Raw genomic sequence first — 23313 nt, forward strand, 5'->3', positions numbered from 1 at the left:
TGTTAGGTACAACCTTACTATAGACCAAAGCAACACTACAACAATATGTCGCACAGAACACTATTAGACTGTTACAGTATAAAGAGAAAAATATCATCGATATAGTACAGAGAACTTAGAAAAATGCTCTAAAGTTGAAGTTGTTGTTTGTGGGTGTTCATATTATTTTGTCCAGTGCTTGTACATTATTCTGTTAGTGGGATTATACAATTTGTGTTGGACTGGGACTGGAATACTGCAGGAGTAGTAAGGTACAATAATTTTCCCAAAATGGCTTCAGTGTATGTATGGCATAATGCCACCTCATAGTACCACATTTTTCATGCAGAAACAAAATTTGATCTTAGTATGTTCCTCATTTCAGTTTACATAATTTATATGCTAATAAAAAACTTTCCATTGTTTAGCAAAATATTTTTATTGTGCAAAAATTTGCCATTCCTATAGACAAATGAATTTAACATTTGAAGCTTGTTCACTATGATAGTGCAGTAAGAAAGTAGTAGTGTACTGAATGTTTTTAAACAGAGCTTAGTAATTGTAGCTTTAGAGTATGAGCAGTAAGGTAAGTGATTTTCCAGGAAATATGCATAAAAATTTAGAAGATGTCTATGGAAGTCCTCTGATGGTGCAGTACCATTGCTATGATGGCGAGGACAGAAAGGACATGATGATGAGTGTCTTTATCACTGTTACAACAGTAGGTGATCACTAGAGAAACCTGAAAGAGGTATGCACCAGATACAAGTGGAGTTTAGTTCTGAGTGACAATTTATGTACAGTATGTTGAAAAGTGTAATTATTAACCTTGGACAGGAAAGCATGGTTAAGTTTGTGAATCAACAAAAATGCATGTGATGATAGTAATGGTTATAGACAAAAACAAGTTTTGCAGAAATTTGTTTCACACATTTGAAAATAAAGGGAACAGACTGAGGTAAAATGTTTCCATTCTGGAGAGAATGGACTTGTGTACTTGCACTAAGAAACATATAAAAGAGAAGTCCAATATGAGAGGAATTATTTACTTTTTTTATCTTCCCTATTAGAAACAGAGTGAGCATAAACAAATAATTGACATGACATACTAATTGTGAGTCTAAGGCACTTAAGTGAGAGATAAAATTTAGAGTGCAACTGAGGAATGGGAGACATATACGTTCAGCTGTTTAATGTCTTATTTTACACAAATGATAAATTTTGTTTTTCTGAAAACTGTCATCCCCTCCACTTCTCCACTTGAAGTTTTATTCTGTGATAACCTGAAATTTGAGAGTGGGTATACTAAGAATGTAATATTAGCCAATTATGTTATCACTAAATTTTCATGTCGATGAACAAATATTATTTTTTTAAAATAATCAGCAACCAGTCGCACAAAAGAAATTTTGTTTCCTTAACCAATTTCAGGCACTAAAGTTCCCTTCAGAAGGCTGTACAGACAAATTACCATAAATAAGTGGCAGTTAGATAAGAATATTAAAATTTAATAATGAAAAGTTTAAAAATTTTGATACTTTAAATGTAAAAAATAGTACATTCTTACAACTACTGCATTATTTGTGAGAGTCAGAAGTAAGATGATAAATCCCGTAATAGAGAAAGACCTCATAAATGCTTCCATGTGGTTCAAAGTTCCTGTACAAAAATGGTATAAGGAAGCCGAACAAAAAGTGCAAACATCATGACAGAACTGGAGCTAATCAGTTAATGACATGCATATCTTGAAGTTTGTTTCAGGTTGGGGGTAAAAGTATGATAAAATAATAAAATAGAATCTTACACAACTGTAAGTTTTCATTAGACATAAACAAAAATGTAAGTGTGTATAAGCAGCATAATAAGTAATATTTAAAAAACCTAATGATAAATAAAATAAGAATACAAATGACAAGTGGTGCTATGGATGGGAAATTTGTGAACTAACCTTAAAACAGCTGTAGTGAGGTCAGTATTTTGTACTGACACTACGAACCACATGGAAGCATTTACGAGCTTTTTTTGTGTTAGGGATTTATCATCTTAGTTCTGACCCTCGCAAATAATGCAATGGTTAAAAATGTGTACTATTTTTTATCTTTAAATTTTCAAAATTTTTAAATTTTTTTTTCTCAAATTTTAATATTCTTGTGTAACTTTACTTATTTGTGGTATATTTTTCTGTACAGACTTATGAAGAAGAGCACTAAGTGCCTGAACCAGTTAAGGAAATAAAATTTCTTTTGTGCAGCTGATTGCTGATTATTTGAGGGGAGCTGGAACGATCCATCTCCTCCGTGTTAATTTTAGCGAACAGAAGGAACATTTTTTCTAAAACCATTAAACATATTGTTCTGAAATTTGGACTACATATTCAGTGAATATTTCGCTACAAAGTAATAATGCCATGTTAAGAAATATTTATTGGTTTTTGTTTTACAATTTTTTTAAACAGATGCTTATTTTTTCTCTAAAATTTTGCACTTTTTCTTCTATAACTCTTGAATTATACAATATTTTTTTACAATTTATTATAAAAATGAAGGAAAAGTAGTAAACAATATTGTGTATAAATTTCATTGATATTCTGTTAGCAGTTTTGGAGAAAATGTTCCTCAAAGATGAAAATTTTAAAGTTACAGGAAATGGCTTCCGAAGTTTTTTAATACATTCCTGCCCCATATGATGGATTATCAGAATCCTCTTCTTTTTCCAGTGTTAGTTTCTTTTTCACTGGTCTTTGCTTCCCTTTTGCTGCATGTTGTAGGCTTTTCGCTCTTCTTCATGCACCTCTTAGTCTTTCTTCATCAATTAGGCGCATTGTGGAAATGGTGTTGTGTCGAGGTTGGAAACCTGAATGTTTCAGCACATCACATTTGATAATATTTCCTTCATTGTATGTTGTCACTGCATCATACAGTCCAAAATGCAATGTTTTTATCTGTACAAACACTCTTTTGGGAATCCTAATCCAAATTAAATTATTTACACTTTCATTTGGATTTTGCATTTTCTCATGTAAACACTTTTCCAATAAACTTGGCTGTGATAAATCTCTGAATGTGGGCTTATTACATCAATTACAGCATTTGGCAGATTGTGTTTTTGGCATATTCCTTTTCTGATTGGTACTTAACACCATGAGTCATCCATCACCTATGGGGCACAGTGCATGTTGTGGGTGCTCATTTGTTGATGCAGTATGAAAAAATAATGCCCATACTGCTCTGCTCAATGCTTCTTTATTTTGCCTAATTGAAGGCCCATAATACCTCTGAAATCTATCAATTGCTTCATCTGTCAATCTTCCTCTTCCTCCTAGGGTCTTACCATCACCAAGCTTCTGGGATCCTAATGTCTGCTTTAGTTTGCGCAAGCGAGCCTCCATGCGCTTCTGCACATGTCCAATGCACTCCTGTTTTTTAATGTGAATTTCATTGCCATAAGGTTTGAGCTCCTCTACAGCTTTATATCCCTTAGAATCACCATCTCCTAGATAATTAGTGTATCATACATTATACGTCTCCTGTGATCTGATCTGGAAAAAATTGCTTTAACTCCCTTTACTTCCATCGCTCCACTCGTGCCATGAAAATTTGCTTCACAACTTTTACTATGTTTCTCCTTGGTATTGCCCTTACATCTAAAATGTTTTGAGAGAATACATCAATTACTTTGTAGCTGTATCAACTGGTAGCTGTCAAAACTCCATTTAGAGATTTATGATCTCTACGTTGCCATGATCCATCTAAAGCAACAGTTAAATCTCTACAATTCCCATTATCTGTCACAGCTTCTTCAACTGCTTTCTTCATTGTTGCTTGAGCAGTTTCTTCAGCAGAATATCCCACCAATTCATTATAAAATCCAAACTTGGTTGGTGGTTTTGGGAAGTTCATAATGCGAGATAACATTGTCCCTGCAGCACTGCCATTGGCAGTGCAATGCAAGCTGTACACTAGCCTAACATTTATATAATACATCTTCTTTCCACTATTACCACTACGAGGAATACTGTTAGAATTAGAAAACAAAACTTCTGCAGCACATTTGTTACACTTCAATGACATTTTACATGCCAAACCAATGTGTGAAGTTATTTTCAATTCCAGCCCTCTTTCTTTGCGAACTTTGCGTAGTACATTATGTTTCAAAATATTAGAGAGCAAGGAAATGTTCATTATTTCATTCACTTGATTACTGTCACTTTCATAGTTTTCAAATTTTTCTTTGCTGTCACAAAGTTTCTTGCTGGAAGAAGTTCTATAACATTCATTTGGAGTAGTCGGTGAAGCAATCTGAGCAGCATCTCCCTTCAAAACAACAAAAGATTTCTTCTTTCACTCGTTGTGCCTTTTCTTGAACACTCGATTGCTAAACCACGGCATATTGATATCCCCAAACCAAATACGTAAAACAGGTACGAGCAAAATTCGTCAAATATGCAAAATTGAACAGCTAAACAACACAAAGCAAACTCCACAAGTCAACACATACGGTATAGCGTTTATGTTTGCCAATATGAACAGTCACTTGTCACAGAGATAAAGCCATACAACGTTGGAAAACAAAACACTGTCTAATTCTGCAAAGGTACCCTGCTAGCAGCCAGCGAGTGGCACCATCAGAGGTGATGCACCAAATTGCTACAACCGTTTACACAGCATGTCAACCTTGCAGTGATAAAAAACACACTTAGAATTCACTTAGAAGGGTGAAACTTGCTTTGTTTGTTTTTTACAGAAAACTCCAAATAATGAAAAAACCAAAAAATGTTAATTTTGTCATTTTCATCGTTCCGGCTCCCCTTAAATAAATACACCATCTCTGAAGATGGATAACGTAGTAAACAAATATTGTCCTACGTCTTTTTTTTATTACAATAGCAAAAATTCTGATCTGTTATGCCATCACGTGTCTTTTGTTTTTGATATAAAAAATTATAACTGCTTTAAAATTATGCACAACTGCTGTGGTAACTTCCAAATGATTTTCATTGTCCAGTATTAATGTGAAAATGTATTAGTTTATGTGTGAGGTAGCTTATGACAAACAAAAGAGCCTGTACATGTATAGTAGGTGTATTGAGATACATTTATCTAGTAATTGATTTCATAATTGTGGGAAACTGGTTCATTTGCTTAAGCAGCAAAGTGATGTTGGAGAGGTTTTGTTTTTGCTCTCTTAGTTTGTGTCTTAACATTTTATCATTGTGTGCATATGATTTCAACATGTGATTAAACTTTGAATGCTCATTATAACTGGCTGGGTGCACTGGTTCTCATGTCGGAGGAAGGCATGGACAAGGAACATTTAGTACTACTGTACCTAAAGTCAAGAGGTTTTGCTTAAGACAAACTATAGTGACCATAATCTACCAAGACCAGGAATGAGTCCAGAACTAGTAGAAACAGGCAGATCAGCTGAGGGTGTCACAGCTAGTCACCCGAGAGTAAACAGGTAGACAACAAGTCACATGAGAGTAAACAGGTGGACAAGAGTGAAAGGAAGACAAACAACAGAGATTGCGCAACAGAATAATGAGTCTATTGAGTAAACGGAGATCAAAAACCTAGGTCATAGGGAATTCGGAACCAAGACAGTGATGTGTAATGAGATCAATCAGTAGAGCAGAGAAGTAATGACTGACTGCAGAGCTATAGTGCTGCTGGCTTTAAAGGGCAGCCATGGGCACTTATAGTCCAGCTAGGTGAATGTGTCTTCGCGGCGGCACTTGCAGTGGTGACACAAGTGCCCACAGATGTAGCAGCGCTTTGTAGTGGCTGTCTTAGAATTCTATACCTTTCAGGTTCCAAACTCACTATGCCAGGCTACCAGATCCCTCCCCTGAAATGTGCACATAAGGCCATAAGTGCTCCAGACAATTCTTGGGAAAGTGAACTGGTGGCATGGATGGATTCCCAGCACTGCAGCCTGATGGCTGGTAGAAGGAACCAGTGTGTCTGGGAATGTGCTTGGGTGTGGCGGCGTAGCCTGTGATGGTGTGAGTGATGATGGCCAAGAGGACAGAGTGCACTGAGACCTCAACTTCCATGCTCACATCTGTGGGAACTGCCATTGATGCCCTGGGGTGCAACCAGTACCTGTGCAGATGTGGGAGTGATAAGGGGAGGTGTTCCAGGAGTGATTGAGCCAATGGTGGTGCAGTTGGTAGGCGGGGATGGAGCTGGTTTGTGTGCCAGTGTTCCAAACCCTTCAGAGTGTCAATCATCGTAAGGAGCCACCAGTGGGTGGCAATCACTGTGACTGGTATCCACGAGGATTTTGCCCCATACAAGTATGCCCACACAACTCAGCCCAGCAGAAAGTGCCTAACGTGCCGGGTCCAGGGTTCTGTGGGTTGTGGGGCTAGGAAATGGAGGCTTCATTCATGGGCAGGATTGGTCCTGTATGTGCTTAGAAAGATCATGCGTACAGCTGTGGTGATGGAAGTACCCAACATTTGTAACATTTGTTGTTTAAACATTTGTGCCATATGCTCTGCTTTGCTGTTGGAGGATGAGTGAAACAGTGGACTAAACAGGTGCTTGATGCCGTTGGATATGCAGAACTGTTGGAAAGTTTATGCTGTGAAATGAGGGGGGGGAGGGAAAGGACAGGTATACACTCGCGCGCACACACACACACACACACACACACACACACACACATCCATCCGCACATACACAAACACAAGCAGACATTTGTAAAGGCAAAGAGTTTGGGCAGAGATGTCAGTCGAGGTGGAAGTAGAGAGGCAAAGATGTTGAAAGACAGGTGAGGTATGAGTGGCCGCAACTTGAAATTAGCAGAGGTTGAGGCCTGGCGGATAATGAGAGGAGAGGATATACTGAAGGGCAAGTTCCCATCTCCGGAGTTCTGACAGGTTGGTGTTAGTGGGAAGTATCCAGATAACCTGGACGGTGTAACACTGTGCCAAGATGTGCTGGCCGTGCACCAAGGCATGTTTAGCCACAGGGTGATCCTCATTACCAACAAACACTGTCTGCCTGTGTCCATTCATGCGAATGGACAGTTTGTTGCTGGTCATTCCCACATAGAAAGGTTCACAGTGTAGGCAGGTCAGTTGGTAAATCACGTGGGTGCTTTAACATGTGGCTCTGCCTTTGATCGTGTACACCTTCCGGGTTACAGGACTGGAGTAGGTGGTGGTGGGAGGGTGCATGGGACAAGTTTTACAGTGGGGGCGGTTGCAAGGGTAGGAGCCAGAGGGTGGGGAAGGTGGTTTGGGGATTTCATAGGGATGAACTAAGAGGTTACGAAGGTTAGGTGGACGGCGGAAAGACACTCTTGGTGGAGTGGGGAGGATTTCATGAAGGATGGATCTCATTTCAGGGCAGGATTTGAGGAAGTCGTATCCCTGCTGGAGAGCAAAGCCACGTGTGAAAGCACCCACGTGATTTACCAACTGACCTGCCTACACTGTGAAGCTTTCTATGTGGGAATGACCAGCAACAAACTGTCCATTCGCATGAATGGACACAGGCAGACAGTGTTTGTTGGTAATGAGGATCACCCTGTGGCTAAACATGCCTTGGTGCACGGCCAGCACATCTTGGCACAGTGTTACACCGTCCGGGTTATCTGGATACTTCCCACTAACACCAACCTGTCAGAACTCCGGAGATGGGAACTTGCCCTTCAGTACATCCTCTCCTCTCGTTATCCGCCAGGCCTCAACCTCCGCTAATTTCAAGTTGCGGCCACTCATACCTCACCTGTCTTTCAACATCTTTGCCTCTCTACTTCCACCTCGACTGACATCGCTGCCCGAACTCTTTGCCTTTACAAATGTCTGCTTGTGTCTGTGTATGTGCGGATGGATATGTGTGAGTGTGAGTGTGAGTGTGAGTGTATACCTGTCCTTTTTTCCCACCAAGGTAAGTCTTTCCGCTCCCGGGATTGGAATGACTCCTTACCCTTTCCCTAAAAATCCACATCCTTTCATCTTTCCTTCTCCTTCCCTCTTTCCTGACGAAGCAACCGTCGGTTGCGAATGCTGGAATTTTGTGTGTATGTTTGTGTTTGTTTGTTTGTTTGTGTGTCTGTCGACCTGCCAGCACTTTCATTTGGTAAGTCACATCATCTTTGTTTTTAGATATATTTTTCCTACGTGGAATGTTTCCCTCTATTATATTCATATCATTAATTTGAACCCAACAATTACGTTTGTTATTGTCGCTGTTGCATTTCGGAATCTTTCCTGTAGTCTTATTTTCTCTTTCTGTTTTTACCAGTAGTCTCACTTTGTATTCACCTTCCCCTTTTTACCGTAATCTACTATACAATTTTATCCTGCCTATACATACTCAATAATACGTAACCAACTTCCAAACAAAAAAAAAAAAAAAAAAAAAAATATTTTCCGCTTTCAACACTATCGCTGCTATAAAATCCACCATTTCTAGTTCAAAAACAGTTGCTTTCACGTATTAAACAACCATTTCGGCTGGTTCTAATAACTTTCGCTTTATTTCGACTTCCGTTTTTCGAACATCACTGATCATTTTTAGCCGCTGCCCACAGGTTTTAACGTCATTATTTCTTCGTCAGACAATTGTTAGCCCCATTTTCGTAATCTTTCACCACAACACCACTCCTTTTAATAAATTTACACGTAGTTTTTTCGAAATTTTCCCGAATTTCTCCGTCCTTTAACATGGTTTAGCGCCAACACAACCACCTAACCTTTATGCACATCGTTGTCTACCAACCCAAGTTCACCACAGGATCAACTTAACCAACACTTTTTCGCCTTTTTTCATACCAGATCTCCAGCTGCTTTCTAGTTCACCTTTATCTCTCCCCATATATTTTTATTTTTCATTTTCATTTTCATTTCAACCTCATGTTACACTTTCCATCTTCTAATACCGTGTCACCCTCACAACACCCCCACAACGACCCCATTAAGTTTTATTTACATTCCCTCCGCAAACGTGCCCTCGCCCTAGCCAGATTACGCTCCCATATTTTATTTTCTCAGGCTTGTCTGACATTTGGCATCACCCCCAAAGGCCTCACACTTAAAGTTCCCATCTCTGGCTGCAACCCTTCTTTCCATCAGTCCCTATACCAGTTCCAAACTGAACAATCCATTGCCCTCACCCACCTAATCCTTAACCTACACATCAACTCAGCCAACGAACACACCCGTCAACTCCTATCCATAATAAAAGTCCTCAATCTTTCCTCTCCCACATCCACACCGGCTGTTCAGAGCATCCTCCTACAGGCCAACCGCAAATTAGAACAGCATGCCACCCTCCACCTCAAAAAACTATCCAATGTCCTGGTTTCCCACCTCCGGAAAGGCAACTCACTCACCCTTCACAACCTTTCCAGCAAACCTCAACCTCCTCTCATTGCACACAAACCCAGTCTCTCCCATCTACTCAATCTCCCACTTCCAGCTCCACTCCCTCCAAAACCTCAAAATTCCAATCAACACAATCTGGAACCACAACACCCTAATTCAATAGTTAACCTTTCCTCCAAACCTCTCTCCCAATCCGAAACCTCTGTCCTATCCAAAGGCCTCACCTTCAGCCCCACTCCCAGATTCAACCAAACAGCCCTCGTCAAAGATTTACTGTCCTACACTCGTACTCTCTGCTGGAAGTATCACTTTGCCACAAAGAAAAATGATCCTAATCATACTCCTAATGATCCAACTCCCCAAGACACTATCCAAATTGAACCCTGCCTGGAACAGTTCCGTCCTCCGTCACAGCGGGACCCACCTCCTCTTCCTCAAAATCACCCTCTCCAAACCCTCCAGGAATTTCTGACTTCCAACCTTGCCTCTCAATCCTTCTTAAAAAACCTTAATCCTACTCCAAACATTACCACTGCTGAAGCCCAAGCTATCCGTGATCTGAAGGCTGACCGATCCATCGTCATTCTTCCAGCGGACAAGGGTTCCACGACCGTGGTACTTGATCGGCGGGAGTATGTGGCTGAGGGACTGCGTCAGCTTTCAGACAACACCACATACAAAGTTTACCTAGGTAATCCCATTCCTGATGTCCAGGCGGAGCTTCAAGGAATCCTCAGAACCTTAGGCCCCCTACAAAACCTTTCACCTGACTCCATCAACCTCATGACCCCACCGACACCCTGCACCCCTACCTTCTACTTTCTTCCCAAAATTCATAAACCCAATCATCCCGGCCGCCCCATTGTAGCTGGTTACCAAGCCCCCACAGAGCGTATCTCTGCCTACGTAGATCAACACCTTCAACCAATTACATGCAGTCTCCCATCCTTCATCAAAGACACCATCCACTTTCTCAAATGCCTGGAATCCTTACCCAATCTGTTACCCCCGGAAACCATCCTTGTAACCATTGATGCCACTTCCTTATACACAAATATTCCACACGTCCAGGGCCTCGCTGCGATGGAGCACTTCCTTTCACGCCGATCACCTGCCACCCTACCTAAAACCTCTTTCCTCATTACCTTAGCCAGCTTCATCCTGACCCACAACTTCTTCACTTTTGAAGGCCAGACATACCAACAATTAAAGGGAACAGCCATGGGTACCAGGATGGCCCCCTCGTACGCCAACCTATTCATGGGTCGCTTAGAGGAAGCCTTCTTGGTTACCCAGGCCTGCAAACCCAAAGTTTGGTACAGATTTATTGATGACATCTTCATGATCTGGACTCACAGTGAAGAATTTCCTCTCCAACCTCAACTCCTTTGGTTCCATCAGATTCACTTGGTCCTACTCCAAATCCCATGCCACTTTCCTTGACGTTGACCTCCATCTGGCCAATGGCCAGCTTCACACGTCCGTCCACATCAAACCCACCAACAAGCAACAGTACCTCCATTATGACAGCTGCCACCCATTCTACATCAAACGGTCCCTTCCCTACAGCCTAGGTCTTCATGGCAAACGAATCTGCTCCAGTCCTGAATCCCTGAACCATTACACCAACAACCTGAAAACAGCTTTCGCATCCCGCAACTACCCTCCCGACCTGGTACAGAAGCAAATAACCAGAGCCACTTCCTCATCCTCTCAAACCCAGAACCTCCCACAGAACAACCACAAAAGTGCCCCACTTGTGACAGAATACTTTCCGGGACTGGATCAGACTCTGAATGTGGCTCTCCAGCAGGGATACGACTTCATCAAATCCTGCCCTGAAATGAGATCCATCCTTCATGAAATCCTCCCCACTCCACCAAGAGTGTCTTTCCGCCGTCCACTTAACCTTCGTAACCTCTTAGTTCATCCCTATGAAATCCTCAAACAACCTTCCCCACCCTCTTGCTCCTACCTTTGCAACCGCCCCCGCTGTAAAACCTGTCCCATGCACCCCCCCACCACCACCTACTCCAGTCCTGTAACCCGGAAGGTGTACACGATCAAAGGCAGAGCCACGTGTGAAAGCACCAACGTGATTTACCAACTGACCTGCCTACACTGTGAAGCTTTCTATGTGGGAATGACCAGCAACAAACTGTCCATTCGCATGAATGGACACAGGCAGACAGTGTTTGTTGGTAATGAGGATCACCCTGTGGCTAAACATGCCTTGGTGCACGGCCAGCACATCTTGGCACAGTGTTACACCGTCCGGGTTATCTGGATACTTCCCACTAACACCAACCTGTCAGAACTCCGGAGATGGGAACTTGCCCTTCAGTACATCCTCTCCTCTCGTTATCCGCCAGGCCTCAACCTCCGCTAATTTCAAGTTGCGGCCGCTCATACCTCACCTGTCTTTCAACATCTTTGCCTCTCTACTTCCACCTCCACTGACATCGCTGCCCGAACTCTTTGCCTTTACAAATGTCTGCTTGTGTTTGTGTATGTGCGGATGGATATGTGTGTGTGCGAGTGTATACCTGTCCTTTTTTCCCCCCAAGGTAAGTCTTTCCGCTCCCGGGATTGGAATGACTCCTTACCCTTTCCCTAAAAACCCACATCCTTTCATCTTTCCTTCCCTCTTTCCTGACGAAGCAACCGTCAGTTGCGAAAGCTAGAATTTTGTGTGTATGTTTGTGTGTCTGTCGACCTGCCAGCACTTTCATTTGGTAAGCCACATCATCTTTGTTTTTAGATATATTTTTCCTACGTGGAATGTTTCCCTCTATTATATTCATAGGAATACCATAAGTTACATTAAACATAAACATATCATTATGGAGAAGTTTTTTTTTTTTTTTTTTCGCTGAAAATTTTGGGTAACAGTAGTTAAATGAAATTGCGTGTGACGAGGGCCTCTCGTCGGGTAGACCGCTCGTCTGGTGCAAGTATTTCGATTTGATGCCACTTCGGCAACTTGCGCATCGATGGGGTTGAAATGATGATTATGATTAGGACAACACAACACCCAGTCCCTGAGCGGAGAAAATCTCCAACCCAGCCAGGAATCGAACCCGGGCCCTTAGGATTGACAGTCTGTCGCGCTGACAACTCATCAGCTACCAGGGGCGGACAGGGGTGAACACACACAAAAGAGAAAGAAGTTCATTGACATTGCTTTATAGTAAGCTACTTTTGCAATTCTTTATACTTCAAAAAACTACTAAAATATTTCACTTCCAGTTTGTGAAAGACACCTAAGTAACAAGATTAACAAGCATTTTATGATACAGACAGTGTTTAGGTCATGTTTTGAAACAATGGCATTTCTTGTTCTGTCCAATGGATGTAAGGTCTTTAGTCTTTTATATTGCGAGCACCTAATGGTTTCTTTGATTTTGGTAATATTAGATAGTATGTGTTAGCATGGGGAGTTCTCTCCATTTTGGATTGTTGTAAATATATTTAAATTTTAAAATAAACCTGCCTCATATCCTCTAATTATGGTGGCACTTTTTAACTGTACAAAGTGCAACACCACACATTTTAATTTTACTTGACTACTTTGTTTTTAGTGTTTTTCCGATCTGTCCACAAGTGTCAAAGAAGTCTAATTTCATTCCAAGGAATGTTGTCTCTGTGCACTTTATCTATATCCGTGGCTTTCTTTGGTTTTAGGGTCTCTGCCTTTTGCGGCCTGAACCCTTTGCTGACAGTATATAGTATCATCTGGTGGTTTTTTCTTTCCCAGTTCTGTGTGCTGGTCTTTCTTTTGACAGTACTTTGCTTTCGGTGTAGAGAATTTTGGTACGCATTCATCTAATTCAATTGTTTCATTTCTCCATTGGAATTGTCTTCCGACTCTGACCACTAAGACTCATTATTTGGTTCTAACTTGAATGCTTTTCTGAGACATGTTAGTCTTCATCCGACCGTTCATCAAAATTTTGCTCTAGTGGCATTTTGTTGGTCAAGAGTACTTCATCCGCAATACTGTTGATTCATCTTCTTCCATTCTCTTCCTGTTTATCGCTGTACTTATTTTCCTATCATTTATCTCAATTTCATTATCGGATCACTCATTTTGCGCAGTACTGTTAACATCCATACCCATCATCCCATCAGTATTTGCTGCATGGAAATTCTGCGCGGTGCTGTTTACTTAAACATTCTTCCTTCCGTCTGATAACTTTCAACACCCTTATTTCTCCCAACACTACTACTTGAATTTTGGATTGCATAATCCCTTTTGAAATCTTCCCATTTGCATTGCTTTAGCCTCCTTGCACAGATTGTTGACCTGTTCGTGCCAGTTAGTTATTCCTGACAACTAATTTTTACAAGAAAACATTATTTCATTATCATTTAAACTGTTGTCAGTATTTCTTATTTCATCTACGATTGTTATCCCATTCTCTTTAGCTATGGTGTCATTAGCTATTGTAGTGAGTTCATTACTCTCTGTTCTGAAGTCACTATTCGGTTTTTTTTTTTCCTGCCAGTGCTACTGTGCTCACATTGGCTGCTAACCATTTGGTCCTATCTGTTGCTAGTGGGAGTTCTGCCTGAAAGGTTATATTCATTTTATTGCCTGCCTGGCATGATTCATCCCTCTGCACATCTGTTGTTATGCAGCTAGTCTCTTGCAAAATTTTGCAGTCTCTACCTTGTGCATGAAATTTGTAATGTTTATTCTAATGCTGTTTTCTATGTCTGGCCCATGAACATCTTTCTGTGTTATTTTCGCCCACAACTTAAGCAGTCCTCAGTTTTCTGTGCTGGTGTTGTCATTATAATTTTGCAGTGCAAAACTTCTGCTGCAAGTGGCTAAGTTAAATCGTTTTATGCCCTTTCCCCTTTGTACCATGTTGACACAGTATCTTTTGCTATTATTTTGACATTGTTGTGATTACCTCAATTGTTATTGTTTGGGCAATAATCATGATTTCCTTTCCAGCATTCTTCATCCTCTACTCTTTCCAAAAACTTAGAAAGGTATTTCTGATTACTACCTATGTATCTTCCAGAATCTTCTGGGAGCTTTCTCGATAGCTTCCATATAATCTGCTTCGGGTTGTCTCCTTCTCAAGTTAGTTAATTTCCTGTACCAGTATTTGCAGAAATCTTTTATAGAATTCCTGCCTGTATTGTCATACATTCTAGCCATAATCAACTCACACCACACAGTCTTGGTTTCTGTTCTGACCAGTACCCCTCAGTAAATTTTTTCTTGAAATCTCTAAAAGTCATTTGATCTGTGTTCATATTCAATCTCATCTCTTGGCATCCCCTGGTAATGCACTAATTACCACATTAATCTTTCCCTCATCTGTTAATTCTTCAGGAAAAATCCTTTAGCAGTTTTTCGGGAAGTCTATAGAGTGCCAACCATTATGTCTTGTGACTCAATCAAATTGTTTTTTGGCCTCTTAACGGTTTGTTGTGAGCTACTCCATCAGTTACAGAAATGGGGTTGGTCCCTAATTTTCTTCTCAAGGTCACAAATTTTGCTTTGAATGTGAGAAGTGTTTGGCTTACACTTCTGTTCACAATTTAATTGCTTCCATAATTCTTGTTCTGTCAAATGTGAGCGTTCTGCTTTACAATCATCAATTTCAGTTTTCAACCTGAAAACTTTTTTGTCTGCTTCTACCTTTACTATAGATTCCACACTTTCTTGGATCTTTTCGATTTCCAAATTGAACCTTGCTTTAATATCATTAATTTGGCTTTGCATTGTGGCTTGGCATTTGTGGAGGTGGAACTTGAGCCCTGCATTACTCAAAGTAGAGAGGGTGCAGAGGTTGTGCAGGTGGTCATGATGCATAGTGCTTAAGTCAGTTAAGACATCAGGGTAATTAGTACAAGCAGCGATGGACATCATTATCTCTTCCAGGTATCTGTGGAAGATTGCCAAAGCAGAAGAGATCGCAATGGGCAGGCACTTGTATTTGTATAAGCCAAAGGGAGTGTTGATGACCATAATGCATTGTGATTTCTCATTCAGTGGGATCTGCAAATATGCATTGGAAACTTATATCTTAGAAAAATATTTGCCCCTGACTGAGTTTGTGAGGAGGTCCTCTGGATGTGGTATGGGGTACGTTTCCACTTGTGGCTGGGTGTTGACTGTCAATTTGAAATCTCTGTATAGCCAGCGAGAACCATTGGGCTTCTTGACCATGACCAGGGGTGTGACCCAAGCTTTATTTTAGCAAGTTCAATCACCCTAGGTTCATGGAAGAGATGGAGTTCTTCCTTAAAGACTATCCATAATGAGACAAGAATAGGACATGCCTAACAGAAACAGGGCACTGCATCTTGACATGAGGAGATATGCGCCTGGAATCTGTGGCCCACCCCAGGCCAGGTTTAAACAGAGGCCCAAAGGCAGCACAGAGGTTGTTGAGTTCCTGGAAGGGAACTGTGTCAGATTTGACATGAACCTCATCACCAAGTGAAAATCCAAACAGCGAGAAGGCACCCAGACCAGAAATGTAGCCAGTGTCTATTGACCACAAACAGTGTTATCAGCCATGTGACCTTTTTGTAGGCAGTAGTGATTAAGAATGGAGCAGGAAGAGGTGTCGAACTGTCACCATATGCGACCAATGTACGAGAAGGTGGCGCCAAGTCAGCAGAGCCCAGGTGAGCTTACATTTGGAGAGTTATCAAGGAATTGGTGGCTCTTGTGCCCACCAGATAATAGACCTCTTGGTTCACAATCATTAGATTGATAAACAACTTAGTAGCTTAAGGATCACCATGGGGAACAGTTACCAGATGTTCATATACCATCCATTGAAGCATGTGGAGAGTGGTATCCAACTGTTCCAACAGTTTATGGCAGATGGTTCAGAGATGTCCATCTTTCCAACAACAGGCACAATGTGCCCAGCGATCCAGACAATCCACATGTGTGTGCAAAACAGTCAAGACACAATGGGTGACCCTGCTGCTTATACCATTGGGTTGTGGCTGGCTGCTATGAGGCCATTGAAATGTCTAAAATCGAGGAGTCGTGATGCCCCAATTGAGGAAAAGACATATGAGAAATCTGCCTCTGAGGCAGCGGCTGGACCACAGCTACCAGATAATGGACTGTGAGTCTTTCATTTGTATCCTGTGTGACCTCAAAAGAGTGCGCAATTGTCTAGATATTATGAAAGGATGGGTTGTCCAGTTTGAAGGCTGCAATGCAGCCTTCTGGATTGGTAGTTAATTGGATCACTATGTTGTGAATCAAAGAATCTGCATATGAGGATTTGCAAGATGGGTTCACACAAATGATACTGGAATGTCATCTCAACCCTTGCAAATCAATCACTCACAAGCAGTACGACTGAAAAGGTTGCTTGTAGTATTGATGGAACTCGAGGCACAATGCAATCACATTTAACTGTTGTGAATAATAATTCAACAGCAATGAGCATGTCTCCTCAAATGTGGGCATGACTGCTTCTTCAGTGTGAGAAACTTCTCCAGGGAAGCCCAAGAAAGGAAGAGGGACCATTGGAAAGCATCACTTGAAACCTCAAATGTGGCAAAGTACTGTTTCAACTGCTGCAAATAAGTGTCCCAGACCTCTTTGGCATTGTTCAATGACGGAAATGAGATTGGACAGAAAGCAACATGGGATGTGACCACAGCCTGGATTGGGTGGGTACCCTGAATCTGCAGTTGATCTTTTGAAGCTGAATTTCCTGATGGAGCAACTCCGTCTGTTGCTGTTGGAACTGTTGCTGCAGGAGTGGCTTTTGCTGTTCCACAAGTTGCACAAGCTTTGCATCTACAGGGTGCCGCTAACATTTTACCTCATCACCAGTTCTACTGACTGGAATTTAATAAGACTGGGAATAACTCAAGAAGCAGAAAGAGAGAACAACCAGCCAAGGGCATCACAATGAGTTGCGTGAGAGGAAACACGTGGACAACGAGACACATGAGAGTAAACAGCTGGACAACAAGGGGAGGAAGACAAACAGTGGAGATAGCACAGTAGAATAATGATTCCAGTAAGTAAATCAAGATCAACAACCTAGATATAGCAATAGCACAAAGTAATTATGACTGGCTGGAGAGCTGCTGTGCTGCTGGCTTTATAGGACAGCCACGGGCTCTGATAGCCCAGCAAGGTGGGCGTGTCCTAATGGTGGTGCTTGGAGTGATGATACCAGTGCCTGCAGATGTAACAGTGCTGCCTAGTGGCTGTCCTTGAGCCCCATATCTGCTGGAGAACCTCCCGAATTGCTGGGCCAGGATACTGGACGATTTTTATTTCATTTATTTTTGTTATTTTTTTGGATATATTGTAAAATACTAAATCATTCCTGATAGATACCTGGTTGCTTGTCAAATAACTTCCACATTGCTATCTGTCTATAGAAGCTGAGGTGGTAAAATTGATAATGGCTTGTATTAGTTTTAACAGTTGAAGAGCCTACTTTTTTAAATGTATAATTAACTTCAAGATGCACAATACTGATATTAACTATTAGACTCAGTCGTTATAATGCTTCCCCCTCCCCCTCGTTTTTCTGGTTGGTTGGTTGGTTGATTTTATTTGAGGGAGGGGCCAAACACCGAGTTAATCAGTCCCATCGGTTTATGGAAGGATGGAGAAGAAACTCAGCTGTTCCCTTTCAAAGGAACTATCCTGGCAGTTGCCTCGAGCAATTTAGGGAAATAACAGAAAACGTAAATCAGGATGGCTGGACATGGGTTTGAACTGCCATTGTCCCAAATGCAAGTCCAGTGTGCTCACAACTGCACCACCTCACTCGGTCCCTTTTTATGATGAAACACTGTTGGTCATTGCAAACATTATAAAATGTTTTTATTGTAGAAGTAAAGGCATTAGCTGAAATTAACTGAAGCTCATAAATGTTGCTAGTTTGCTTTATCCATTTTAAATGCATTTGAAATTCAGCATGTATGACTGTAATACACTAATTAAAATGTGTGTTCGCTGTTGCCTCCCTCCTTATAGATGATGTAGCTCACAGCTTTATGCATATTACCAAGTGTTCTTTGAGACATTGTTGTACACGCATTGTGAAGTTTTGTTTATATTTTGCATGATATATATGACCATTATTGACATTGTTGTTGTTCCATAGATAAGGAAACAGGTAAGCTTCTCTTAGCATGCTGTTCTCGGCCTTTGCTATAATTGTAGGCATACGAAAGTGGAACTCAACCTAGACATTTTAATTACTTTATATTATAAAATTACTCCACAACAGGTATCAGTTTTCAGTAATAAATTAGAGAAGATCACCCATGACATGGATAACTATAATACCTCATTTTCTTTTTTCTATTTCCAGTTACAACCTCTAACAAGAAAAGAGTCGTACAAAGCCCAGCGCAAAAACTACTGCCGAGAGAAGAAAAGAGTGGCTAAAGAACTACTGAGCTCTCTCAAAGATCCATCTGTAATTGTATTAGCTGACTGGTTAAAAGTTCGTGGCACGCTTAAGAGTTGGACTAAGTTGTGGTGTGTGCTAAAACCAGGACTTTTACTATTGTACAAGAGCTTAAAATTGAAGGTAAATTACTTAAAATGTAGTTTCTTACACAAAACTTTGAGCTCTTTAGTCTGGCTTCTTTGCTTCTTGGACTCCAGTTAACTCATTTTATGTACTTACGTATAAAGAATTTGATGCCAAGTGCATTTTTGATGTAGGCTTCAAAGGATTTTGTTGTGAATACTGTGGTATGAATAAAATCTCCTTGAAATTCCAGCCACATAAAGTGGTTATACATCCATGAACTTACAGTTGAGTGCTGCTTAGACATTGTCAAGTGGTAACTGCATGGTACAGCTTTATACACTGGGGAAGTTTTGCATTAAGAAGGCCAATCTGTTAATATATGAGAAAAAGTACCACAGCAGCTGTATGTTGAGAATGACTTTATTGTCTCACATGACTAGTTTTGGCAGCACATTACTGTCTCCTCAGGCCCCAGCACTGCCAAAAGAGTATTAGATTTCCTTGGCACATTTATTGTAGATGTCTCATAACTAGTACTCGTGGGCTAGCTTTCCTCAGTAGTCTCTACTTGACACCATGTTGTGATACTTTTTCTCTCATATATATATATCTGTTAAGTTCTCTAGCGATTTTTCTATGCTTCTATGATGAGAACATAGTTCTGTGGTATGCCACATTAATCAGTCACATAAATACAGCTGCAGGTCAGCAGCTTCATACCAGTCAGTTACCACTTGACAGTGGCGGAGGAGCACTTGGCTGAACACTTGTGAATTTATACCCAGTTAAAATGGCTGGAACTCTGAGAATATTTTGTAATCATATTGATGTAAAATGTTTCATTCATACATTACAATACTCTGGTATTCATTTTGGATGACAACAGATGGGATACCTAATGTTGATCACTGATGGAAATAGTTCTGAAGTTTACAACTGCCTTCACCATGGCAGTTCAGGCGTAACCATTGAGACTGCAGTCTCCTTGACCGATGTAGTCCATAGAATTGATTTGGGCAAGCATATAGTCTTTTGTGTAACTTGTTCTGTTTGCTCTCTGGAATTGTCTATAGCTGGAATCACATTTGTCCAGTAGAGCCCTGTTCTGCTCAAGGTCAATAATCTCTGCATGCATTCCTGTAGCTTCTGATTGTATCCTGGATGGATTGGCAGAGTTGACAAGTTGTGTGGTGTAGCTCCCATGTGTCGCACATCCTTGAAGGTCAGCCACTTAGTGTGTGCATCTGTCCACCAACCACCTCCATCATCTGCTGCCTAATATGTGTGAACTGCAGTTCACAGCTTTACGTAGTGACTGGTGGATTACACTCCCAGGCTGTTCCAATGTATCCATGTCCGGGTGACTTATCAAGATGACAATATTGTTTAGATTTCTGAAGGTATTGTGTGAACCTCTGCTACTAAATTGACAAGAAGTTGTGTATCTTAATGTGTGTAGTGGAGTGGGGTTCAAATTCCCATTTGGTCATCCAGATTTATGTTCCATGTTATTTCATTAAATCATTTTTGGTGAATTCAGAGATACTGCCCTATCTTTCCTCAGTACAACTCTGCTCCATTTCTAATGACCTTAGCGACACTAATGCAAAAAATGCTAATCTTTGTGTCATTTTTAAATGTGTGTGCTACAGGGCTGGTGTGGATGAGGTAATGTGTGAAGTTATCATCATGTTTAATCAGCAGATACACCTGTTGACTGAGTTGTGATACTGCTCCATAAACTGCACACAGCTGCCCTTTAGTGTTGCCTAAAATCCATCTGAAAAACGTGCAAATGGCTCAGAAAATATTCCCAGGCATTTCAGGCCAGGAATATTATTGACAGTTTGCTAGATTTCTTACATTTGTGGAGTCAGATTGTTCCAGTTACCACAGAAACCATTTTCATTTAATCGTACAAGCATAATGGACTACTCGGCACCGCGCGGGATTAGCTGAGCGGTCTAGGCGCTGCAGTCGTGGACTGTGCGGCTGGTCCCGGCGGAGGTTCGAGTCCTCCTTCGGGCATGGATGGATGTGTTTGTCCTTAGGATAATTTAGGTTAAGTAGTGTGTAAGCTTAGGGACTGATGACCTTAGCTGTTAAGTCCCATAAGATTTCACACACATTTGAACATTTGATTACTCGGTAATTAAAGCATATCTATCTCAGTATTTGATTAAAAAAAAGCTGGAATCATACTTTTCAGTAGACAAGGGAAAACCAGCAGCAACCCTATATTATGAAAGTATAATTTTCTCAGGGAAAAACCATGATATGCTAAATCGTACTCTGGCTCAGATGTTTGGAACTTGACCTATCAGCACACCATTGTGCAGTAATTTATATGGAGAGTCTGAAGCTTCCTGACCACCCCCCCTCCCCCTCCCCTCTCCCGCCATTAGGGAGACATGACAATGGAGGGGCCTATGGTATGATGAATAGGTCATTCAAGTACATTCAAATTCAACCCTCTGGATCGAAGTAGCTACTCACTGAAACAGCCCTGTGGTGTTTCACAACTCCCAGCAAGGACAAATTTGTATAAATATTATTTAATACTGTATGACAAATATATTGTCAGTGTGAGAAACGTAATGTACAGAATCCAATATACAATATCTGTCCATAGTATTTCCAAGTAAAATTATAGAGATCGACTTGTAAACAGGGTAGAGCTAATAGAAGTCAGTGTGATACAAAAAGCCCATGCTTTACAAAACCTGTGAGACTACTGTGTCTACATAACATTATGTATTCAAGGCCAGGATTGTAAGTTCAAAATGTATAATTGTGTCTTTGCAGCCCTAGTCAGTATAGAAAATTACACTTCCCCTTTGTATGGCCACACACCCTTGAAGAATTATGGGACACATCAAGTAAAGAGCCCCACCAGGGGGCTCGCGTACTATTTGGTAGGTTTAAGCTTGGCTACCATGGGGCCATAGCTTTTGCAGCATCTTTTCCCTTCCATGCTGCGTGTCTATCCTCTTGCTATTCTTTTTCCCCTACCTTTGGGAACATGACTGGGATGTTTTTGGAAATGTGTTCTGCATTTTCAGTAGGCAATATAAGAACAGTGTTTCCACTGTTTTTTGTTCCTTTTTTTTCTTTTTTCATTCCCCTTCTATCTTCCTCTGCTTCTGTGTTTGAAGTTCCTCTTTTTTCTTCTACCTCCCCATGCATCCCTGAAGGCTGTCCCACATGTTTGACACATAACAGGTGATACGGTAATGCGTAATTCTCAGCCCCAGGTTGATAGGTAGGGTTTGCACATACAGCTTGGTACAGGCCAGACACAGGGAGAGGTGATTGCCTGAGCTGCTACCTTCCCAAATTGTTGATTGGTCCCTCTGTCAGGTGTTCAGGAGGTGTGAACAATCACTTAAGGCGGGTACGTCCCCCCCCCCCCCCCTCCCTCCCCCCCCCTCCGAGGGAGCCCACCCAATTGGAAGGAGCACGGCATTGGAGACACTGGCAATCATGGGGGATTTTCTTGCAGTGAGCCAATCATCATCTTCAGTCAACATCTACTAAATGTAAATGGAATAAGGCTGATGATTCAGAGATCCTCCCAGCTTTCCTCATGCGTTCATGTACTGAATACAGTCAGTCCATTGCTATGGTAAATCTGTTTACTATTCAGAAAAGTTTTGATGCAGTTCCCAACCCTGTGAAATCCTGCTCTTGTTTAAGCATGGAACTTTGCTTTTGGAGACTACTTCAGTGTCTCAAGCACAACAGCTGCTTGCAGCTTCGCTCTTCCACGGCTATCCTACTCATGTCGAGCCCCATCGGATGCTGAATTCTTCCCTTGGTGTTATTTACACACGGCTGCTCAATGGTTTGACTGAGGCAGAAATCCAAACGTACCTCTCTGATCGGGGTGTCAGTGCAGTGCATCGGGTGATGAAAAAGGTAGATGCATCCTTAGTTCCTACACGCACTCTTTTTCTCACTTTTGGCAGAGTGGTGTTTCCATCAAAGATCAAAGAAGGCTATGAAATTATCACAGTCCAACTGTACATCCCGAACCCAATGTGCTGGTACCAGTGTGATCGTTACAAACACACTCGAATGTCCTGTCGACAATCAGCCAAATGTGTGGTAGGGATACTCACGAGGGCGATTGTCTGCTTCCTCCTCCTCCCCGCTCTATCAATTAAACGGCGACCAGGCTGTCTCCTCCCAAGATTGTCCCATGTATCTCGACAAGCGGGCTGTCCAGGAGATCTGGATGAAGGCAAAAGTGCCTTTATGGTTGCTTACAAGTTGTTGGCCTGTCGGAAACTCTGCATTCTACTATCTGGTACTTAAAGTACTGTTCTTGTTACAATGTTCATAGTCAACCTATCTCCCTGACTACCCGGCTTCAAGCTGTTGCAGTCTGCATTTTCCTTCCTCACTTCACCATCTCCCTTTGTAGCATTTACATCCTTCCATCATTCATTGTCACTAGGACAGACTCGCTCCAGCTTATTGGGCAACTCC

The 23313-nt window shown here is 41.4% G+C and overlaps 1 protein-coding gene across 1 annotated transcript in view; it reads left to right on the top strand.

Annotated features, from left to right (window-relative positions):
* The window catches only part of LOC126470042 (oxysterol-binding protein-related protein 8), a 228000-nt gene that overhangs the window by 41980 nt on the left and 162707 nt on the right, over positions 1–23313 (top strand). Inside the window, 1 exon segment of the mRNA XM_050097538.1 lies at positions 18655–18876. Coding sequence (XP_049953495.1) covers positions 18655–18876 — 222 coding nt within the window.

This window comes from Schistocerca serialis, chromosome 3, assembly GCF_023864345.2.
Source record: "Schistocerca serialis cubense isolate TAMUIC-IGC-003099 chromosome 3, iqSchSeri2.2, whole genome shotgun sequence".
In the NCBI taxonomy this organism is placed as follows: Eukaryota; Metazoa; Arthropoda; class Insecta; order Orthoptera; family Acrididae; genus Schistocerca; species Schistocerca serialis.